The sequence below is a fragment of the Musca vetustissima genome, unplaced genomic scaffold (assembly GCF_032173495.1).
Source record: "Musca vetustissima isolate MV318-11 ecotype Yass unplaced genomic scaffold, APGP_CSIRO_Mvet_v1 utg71614, whole genome shotgun sequence".
NCBI classification, from domain to species: Eukaryota; Metazoa; Arthropoda; class Insecta; order Diptera; family Muscidae; genus Musca; species Musca vetustissima.
The window spans coordinates 20358-30000 of record NW_026885428.1 but is presented as its reverse complement, the minus strand read 5'-3'; the positions used below and the strand labels follow the sequence as shown (position 1 = coordinate 30000).

The window sequence follows — 9643 nt, the reverse complement described above, 5'->3', positions numbered from 1 at the left end:
TATTTTTCGCTTTGAAAACTTTACTCCTACAAAGTAAAAAACACAAAACAATGAACAAAAAAAACCAAGAAAAATATGAAATTGTTTTATTTTGTTTCTAATTCCATTTAATGATAAGTTTTCTATGAAAATTTAGCAAGCAAAAATAAAATTGATCTAAATCCTAACAATGTTTAATTACGAATTCGAATACTGTGTCAAAAACAGCATGTATGTAAATTACAATGTCCAAAAAATCGTGATAAAGTTGTAAATAGCGCATATGTAAACGTACTTTATTCTATAAACTAAGTTTGTCATCATAATATCAAACCAAATAATGGGTTTGATATTATGATGAAATAAAACTGCTAAAAATATTATTTACTTATAGACGTAATTATAGGTATTATAAAACTCTATAAGTTTTAAACTTGTGCCGAAGTAGTAATCTTCTTATCTTCTTACATACAAAAGGGAACACTGTTAGCCTAGCCCATCAGCCTTATAAATATCACCCTTATTGCTATTGTGGCTGTTCGAAATCAAATGTCATAAAATAAGAAATCCATAATCAATTTTTGACTATAAATTGAATTTGAATTAATGCACATGTCATCATCATGCTTCCATCCTCCCCACCCACTGTTGAACCAATATTAGCTCTTCTGTGTAAAAATCAATTTACATTATTAAAAACTTTTCTACATCTTGGCAACACTCTTTCTAGTCTGAGTTGCGCCTCAAATGTCTTAGCTACTGGCGACAGATATTTGATCGGCCTGTACACTTCACCATTCTTCAGTAGTGGGAATATCCTGTCTACTTTCCAGGCTTCAGGAAATATACAAATTGAGGGCTGATATTAAGTACTCGACTCCATGTTATTCTAGTTGCTTAAGTATTACCATGGAAATTTAATGACATCCCTCTTCCACCAAGACCGCACGACATGTTGCACTTATTCAAGTACCGAACTGAGCATACTCACCCATCTCTGAATTTCCTATGGACGCATCCTAAAAGGTTGTAACCTTCCTAAATTTGGGCACATAGTAGCCCTTCTGGTATTTCAGCTGCTACAACAACAACACTTTCACAATACCTTTAGATTTTTACATTACACGTAGCCTCTGCTCAGATCATCAAAATATCGATGTCAATCGTTAGATCGTAATATAGACCATCCTTTAATGCTAAATTCACTGTGCGCAACTTCTTAACACATGTGCACTTTTTCACATGACAGTGATCAATTGATTACTAGAGGTCACCTTTGACCCGTTGGAAAAACCAATCCTTTACATTTGCCTTACTCTCGACTTCCTGAGAGGCTTTGTCATTTAGCTAGCTTATTCCGGCTACAATATCCTCCCCAACAAGTGTTCGTTCTTTGGTAGATACACTCTGTTTAAAATTCCCAGAACTTCAAATTCGAATCACTATTTACAAATTTAAAGAGTTGTCAAATGCCGTAGTTGTAAAATGTACAATTTCTTAGTTTTGGGGAATCAACTTTACAACATCGTCATCAGTCAACGTGCCTGAGATGTCGGTTAGAGTTAATTGACTCAGAGTTTTTAATTTGGATAAAGATACCCAATCAAACATCCTATATAAGGTTCAATTTACCCGTACTATTCGCTTCGAAATCGTAGTTGGTTATTACTACCGAATAGTGATGATAGTCAGCACTTTTTTGGCAACCCGTGGCCACCCCCACGTTTACCACCTGTGCTTAGATCAATCGATTATTACGCTTCCAATTTCGAATTGATTTTCGTTCTACTTAAATAATCACGCCCATTTCGAAAAACAGAAAATAATTAAACATTGTTATATATGCGTTTTTTCACATATTCGAATTCGTCAGCAACAATTTGAGTTAACAAACTTTAAAAGTAAATTTATGATTAAATAATAAAAAATATATATTGGAAACTAAACAAGACCACAATTCTCTCTACTATATGCAAATGTATTGGTTTAGCGAAAATACCTATTTTTATATTAGTCACATTTCCAAAACAAACCAAAAAAAAAAAAACATGTATACTTATTTCAATATTTTTTCAATGAAAAAGAAAAAAAAACACCTCCTTAACAAAAAAAAAAATTGAATACACTTAACTATAGTTTTCCTTAAGATACCAAAAAGAAAAAGTCGTGCAAAACAAAAGAAAAAACAAGCCAACGACACTAAAAAAATTTCAAATTTATTTATTTATTATTATATAATCCTTTTTAACTACATTTATACAACAACAACAAAAAACAAGACATTTTAAATGTCTTAGGGTTCAAATATATATGTTTTTTTAATTTTTATGTTTTTTATTTATTTCCAATTTTTTTATATAAAAATTTGAAGCTTTTTGCCCAAATATTTACTATTTATTATGACAATTTACGTACATCTATATACTATATTTAAATATAAAAAACAACAACAACACACAACTATTAAAAACAAATATTTTTTTAAAAATTAAAAATGTCTTCTTCTGCTTTAAGTTAAAAGCGATAAACAATTTAAACATTTTTATTAAAACAAAAATAACAACAATAATTCCAATAAATCAGAAAAGCAACAACTGAAAAGATGTTTTATGAAATTATAAAAAAAATAAATAAATAAAAAGGTCACTTAAAAAAAATAAATAATGCAACGCAAGACGTATAAAAAATCAAAATACAACTCCAAAGCTGAATACAATTAATTTAAATAATGAAATGAAATAATAGACCAGCAAATGAAAGTAAACCAAACACAAAAAAGAAGAAAACTATGTACTCTCGATTGAGAAACACACAAAAGTGAAATGAAAAACCTTAAAGAGAAATGGTAATAAACAGAACATTGGTAAAACAAAACATCAATTGTGTTTTATTTTCGTAATTTTCATATTAGTCAAGATTGACAAATGGAAAAGGTAGATTCAAAATTTTTTTTACATATTGTAATGAAAATTAAACAATTTTCTGGGATTCAACTTTATTTTTCAGAACAATAGTAATATAGTAACACATATATTTACTATTTTTATTTAATTTACATGCAAACATATTTTTTTTTTTAAATAAGGTTGAATCCAAATACATTTCCAAAATCTGGCCTAGATATCCACAATTTGTAAAGATATAAGAAAATTGTGGAGGAATTTTGGCAAGTAGTCGATCAATCCCTATTCAAACCTTGATTTGTTTTAAAATGTGCACAGTTGTATCATATACAATACTCAATTGTTATAAAAGTTGACCCATTTTTTGGTAAGATATCAGGAAGAGTCGCTCGATAGACGGCAATTTTCGGAGTTGATTTGTAGTTGTTGAAAATATTAAAAATTGCGATTTGGTCCATCGTATGTCTCTGACCAACAGTGTTGCCAATTTAGCAATTTTAGTGCTAGATTTAGCACTTTTTAACTCGTTTAGCACCAAAAAAAATTGATCTAGCAAATATCATCTTTTTTAGCATTTTTTTCTGGATATTTTCAAAATTGTCCGCCTATTTGGTTTTATGCTAAAAAATTTTCCGTTTTTCGATTCCACATAGACCTATTGATTTTTTTTATGTTTCACGCTATGACCTTTATTTTTAATACTAAAGAAGTGTCAGTATATCTTTTAACAAGTAAAAACCCGACCCGGTCGAACTTGTTATAAACACCATGTTTAACACCACCCTGCACCACGTGGTGTTTATTAAAATTTTCTTAAAACATCTTATGGCTAATGAGTGTATATACACCTTGATACGGTGAAAATGTGCCTCATCAAAATATTGGTTCTAGACCCAATGTTTCTTTGCACCAAATCCGTTTCAGAAAATTTTAAGTCGATTTACAAATGTCCGTCTGTCTGGCTGGTGTGCACAATAACTCTCGAAGGGAATAATCGAATTCATCCAAACCTAATATTTCTTCCAAACTTAGTTTAAGTTCGCAGATGGTGAATATCGAAGTCTAGTTTAAGTCCGAAGATGGGACCATTCTGGTACCTCCTCAGGTGAATTATTATTGCATTGGTATATTATCTATACCAACCCTATATCAATTCCTAAGGTTGCACCCAGTAATTTACAAATATATTATATATTTCTTATATTTAATGAAATCTGTGTGTACTTCCGAAGACCTCCGCAAACCATAGGCTGGGGTATATATCTGTCAGCAACACGGACTGACCCTTTTTTACTTGTTTCCAAATTCAAATTATAGCTAATTCGGTTGGGGCTTCCCCAAAAAGGCAAATTTTAAGAAATATAGATTTCATTATTAGCTATAAGTGCACTTTTTAATTTTTTTAGCACTTTCTAGCATTTTTTAAAATAAAATCTAGCATTTTTTATGGACAAAGTTTTGGCAACACTGATGACCAATTTGTATGTCTATGACCATAAGGTCAGTTTGAAGTGTTCTGCAATTGAGGACATCATTAGATTTGATCAGTTTATTAATAGGTTCTAACGTCTTCTTTATCACAACGATTTCTACTATAAATATTGTTGATTTTTTTAAAGAATCAGTTTAAATTATTTACAATAGCTGGGCATTTTTCCATTTTGTATCCATTAGGCAGACCTATAATAGGATGATTTCAACGAGATTTATATTCCAACCGCCAGTGGTGAGAAACGATGCTATTCGCTGCAAATTGAAATTACTGATATAATTTTGGATTTAGCACATTCAACCGTCCAAAGGTCTACACAACAACTTTATATATTTAGTGTATGGTTGCTTCACTAAAAATTGTGCATTGTATTTACCAAGAACTCACCAACAGCTTAGTAAATGCAAATTGTTTAATAAAATGATAACAATTGTTTGTGATATGTGAGCATAAGATAACATCATTTTGCAATAATTTCTTATCGTATATCTTTCTAAAACATTTCTAACAAACTTTTGATATTTTATTTACATATAAGGAAAATATCATAAATTACCAAACAATATGTTCAAGATTTGACAGATTAAGAAATGAATAACCCTGTGTAATACAATTCAATGTTATACCCTACCTATCTCCACATCTGGAATTTGTTTTCTAGATAACACTATTTTTGTTGACATTTTAGTATTCACGTTCACAGCATACGCAACTATATCGTTGCAGATAACAAATCCCTCTGTTTATAGAACATACATACCTGACTAGACAACAGCTACTGTTAAAATATTCATAAATAACAACAAAAACAGTATTTATTATGTAAATAGTGATTTCCTTTTTTATTAAAAATAGACAATGAAATTAAAACACAAACATTAAAAAAACATCTGACTTTTATGCAATCCTGGAAAGTGAATAATGTTGGTGGCAACCTAAACCTAGAGTTAACTTCTTTTTGCAGTCCCATGAAACGTGCTGTTTTTGGCACTTTTCGATGCTAGACATTTACAATTGTTTCGAATCGAGTTTAGATTTCAACTGATCCGCAACATATTGCCAGTATTTGCGACGTATTATATCGTGTTTCTTGGACATATCATCGCACAGTGTATATACTTTACGGGCCAATGTTTCGCGTTCACCACCATCAGACAATTCTAAACACTGTTCACTGTAGACATCAATCAGGAATGCTATTAGGTACGGTGATCTAGAGTTATTATTGTACAGCTCTTCACAAAATGCTATGACATGGGGAAATTGAGAAAGTGAACCATTTTCACTTTGTCGCAGAATACCTTTAAGGTAATTCCAGGAACTTTCGTTGTTCTTAATAATGCGTATACGATCCATGGTATATTGCAGTTCACGTTGTATTGTTTCTGGTGTGAAACCGAAATGTTTAAGTACAAAGAAACGTTGATTCCAAGCGGAATTGTTACGCATATCCTCGGATATTAAACGATCTGTAAAAGCCAATTCGTTATCGTAGAGACTGAAAAATAAAAACATCAATATTGTATAGTCCTTTTATAGAATTAATTATGTTGTAAGGAATGTTTTAAGTACACTAATTCTACTGTGGATGAGGTCTCAAACAGTATTAAGGATCACGACATTAAAAAAAAACTATTAAATCCTGAATGTAAAGAAGGAAACGTAAATTTTAATTGCTTACTTAAAAACTCATTCAAAATGCTCATACAGCAAAAATTAAAAAAAAAAATATAACATTCGATAACTGTGACAACATGGGTATTATTTTGAAGCGATTGAGATCCTGATTACGAAGAAGTAGAAGTAAATAGATTTCCAAAGTTCGGTAGACTTGAATTTAAATGGAAATTCTGGATTGTAGCTATTCCCTAGTAGAAAGACTTTAATCCCAGATCGAAGGTCGTCCACCCAAGACTACCATTTTATTTAAATGCTCAGGTTTGGAAAAACATTTTATAATCATGACATCAATTTGTTGAAAATGATTTAAATAAGCCCCGTAGAGCCACATGTGCTAACAACATTGGAGGCGCATATTTCCGGAAATACCGATTTCCGCAAGAAAAGAAGTATACCATTGTAATCAGGGCCAAAAGGACTACATGTGGCAAAAATTTCAAAAAGCTCCGCGAGGGGGCCTAAACTAGACTTTTTCCTCTTTGCTGCGTGAATAACTGCATCACATTCAATGCAAGACTTACTTGTATGTTCTAATGGCCCATTGTCTATGTTGCCAGGCATGGTAATTTTTCGCATCAGTTCGTAAAGCCATTTCCGTCAACTCCAACTCCTTGGATGGATCATTCAACATTTCCACAATGACACGGCGATGGTGCCAGACCTGATAGTTTTTAGCATTCTCGGTAATAACTTCCTCGATGTAGTTCAACTCCACGTTCAGGTCGCTACCCAATTCACGCAAAATATCACGTCTATACTGCCACACCGTGTAATTAGCCGGATTAAGGCGCAAAGCATCTGTTGTCAACTCCAAGGCTCTAGCCGATTTCTCTTTGCGAGCTAATATAGCGCGGAAATAATCAAAGATTTCGCGAACTACAAAGTCAAGATAAACATAAATTATATACTCCATAACATATCACCATCAATAGCTTACATTTTGCACTGTAGGCAATTGCGACAACTGGATTCTCGCCATCATCCTGTGGCAATGGTGTTACATCTTTCCATTCGTTACGTTGACTGTATGGTAAAAAGGACTCGCTCCACTCTTCATCTGAACTATCGCTCATTTTGATTTGTTAAAATGCCAAACAACTATATACACAAAAATATATCCAACTACTTCAGGGTCCGTCTCCTTAACCAATGACTAAGACGAATTGTTCGAAATGCGAAGAAGTTTCAGTTTCCAGAATTCAAAGCTAACGCGTTAGAAATGACGGCGTAGAAAAAATAGAAAGAAAGAAATAAGAGGTATAACGAAATGATGGATAAATATCCGGAATCAAAACAAAATTAATGACCGACAAAACCAGGGTTCTACAGATCAATCACACACTTGTAAAAGGGTTATATAAGTCGACAATGGCAACAAAAACAACAGTCGCATTCCCACGGCGGCCGGTTCTATGCACCGGATTGACTCGGAGGAATTCTTCGACCAAGGGCTGCCACCTCAACTACTACATGTTTGTGCCGTATTTTTTCATCATGGGAGAGGCGTTATATCCCGGGATGCCTGCTCCGAACTCTTCTGGTCCGCGCCGGGATAGAAAGAAACCCCGGACCTTGGTTCTGTTCCGTTTGTCGGAACCGCATCCACCACAGATCAACGTCGGTGAGATGCAATAGATGTATGGAATGGGTGCATTTCCGCGGCTGTTCGGGTCTTAGTCGTCTCCAGGACTACTGTGACAGGAGTTATTTTGCTGCATGCTGCGTCAGCGTATCTCCCAGCGTGTCCTCATCATCTTCGCCGTCTTCGTCTTCGACGACATCGTCGCCAACGCCTGCGTCGCCAACGTTATCGTCGTCAACGTCTTCGTCGTCGTCGGATTATGAGACACCCCCACAGTCTCCTCTGCAGCAAACGCAGAGTCTAACACCACATGTTGCTGTAGTACGCCCCGGAAATGCATCGTTTTTGCAGTTTAACTGCGATGGACTGCGAAATAAAATCAGCGAAATCGTAGACTTTATGAATCGGAATAACATCATGGTCGCCGCGATCCAGGAAACCAAGCTGTCTGATACCTGTAGCTTGCACCGTTGCGATGGTTACAACGTGTTACGAAAGGATCGCACTAGAAGCGGAGGTGGGGGACTTGCTTTCTTGTTACACCACTCTGTACAATACAGACCTATCTCGCTTGAGCTAGACTCTAGTGACCCATATATGGAGTGTATGGGGGTAGCAGTCAAGTGTGGTACTGCCGAGATAGAGGTGCTTAACGTGTACATCCCGCCGTTAAATAGCTGTACCCCGCGTTATTTACCCGACATTAGTATACTTTTGGAGGGTAATAACCGTCTGGTACTAGGGGATTTCAATGCCCATCATGAACTCTGGCATTCCGTCCTAGGTAATGACCAGAGGGGTACAGCGCTGGCAGAGCAAATTGACAGCTCCACGTTTTGCACGGTGAATGAGGATGCCCCCACGAGAATTAGAGGAGATTGCCACAGCTCGCCGGACATCACCATTGTGGCACCAGGTCTGATTAATGACGTAATCTGGCAACCCGTCATTTCTCTTGGTTCAGACCACCTCCCCATCATCGTCTCCGTAAATAGACCACCCGATTTCATAACCTCTGAACGCCGAACTTTCCTGAACCATGGTAAAGCTAATTGGCAAGGTTTCAGAGATTTAACCAATCGCCGCTTCAGAGAGCTGCCCATTCCCTCAGATCCTCGGGTAGCTGAGAAGAAATTCCGAGACATCATCACTGCTGCAGCCGCCCGCCATATACCTGCTGGTCGAATACCCGAAGTGAGACCAAACTTCCCAGCAGAAGCGACGGTGCTTGCGAATGAGCGTGATGAGCTTCGCCGTACAACACCTGAAGACCCAAGAGTGAAGGAACTCACCCTTGAAGTCAACAGGTTAGTATGCGAACACAAGCGGAAAAAGTGGCTAGACCACCTGAAGCTCTGCAACATTGGAGCCGCAACAAGTAAATTGTGGGCAACGGTTAAGTCACTCTCGAATCCTGGAAGGAAGGATGATAGAACGGCTGTCACGTTTAACGACGTAACGTTGACTGATCCGAAGAGGTGCGCGAGTTTTTTTAACCGGCAGTTTATTGAGCACCCCGAGAGTGACATGGCGAAAAGGAGTGTGCTTCGTCGCATTAGAGCCCTCCGAGCCGAGGAGGTACCACCACAATTTTCGAAGGATGATGTTGCAGATGCCATTCGAAACGCTAAATCATCCAAAGCGTTGGGCCCGGATGGAATCTCAATGATAATGCTGAAGCAACTGGATGAACCTGGAGTGGAGTATTTAACTGCTGTTCTCAACCTGTCGGTAGCCACCCACATTGTTCCTGAAGCCTGGAAAATAGGCAGGGTGGTCCCGCTACTGAAGCCAGGCAAGGATGCCAGCAGAGGTGAATCGTACAGGCCGATTTCCCTTCTGTCTCCAGTAGCAAAGACGCTTGAGTCACTACTCCTCCCTCTGATGAGAAGTAGGTTTCCAGTCCCTCAACATCAACATGGATTCCGAAGAATGCATAGTACGACCACAGCATTACACGCCATAACCACACATGTAAGTAGAGGACTTAACCAGAACAGGCCGTGT

The 9643-nt window shown here is 36.3% G+C and overlaps 1 protein-coding gene across 1 annotated transcript; it reads right to left on the bottom strand.

Annotated features, from left to right (window-relative positions):
• Positions 1 to 5359: 5359 nt before the first annotated feature.
• On the bottom strand, positions 5360 to 7137 carry LOC133332702 (protein farnesyltransferase/geranylgeranyltransferase type-1 subunit alpha-like). Its single transcript, XM_061541081.1, has 3 exons — positions 6992 to 7137; positions 6576 to 6930; positions 5360 to 5872 (listed from the first exon to the last, which is right to left on the bottom strand). The coding sequence occupies exons 1-3, from the start codon at positions 7125 to 7127 to the stop codon at positions 5383 to 5385; spliced, it is 981 nt and encodes a 326-aa protein (XP_061397065.1). The 5' UTR covers positions 7128 to 7137; the 3' UTR covers positions 5360 to 5382.
• Between the last annotated feature and the right edge of the window lie 2506 nt (positions 7138 to 9643).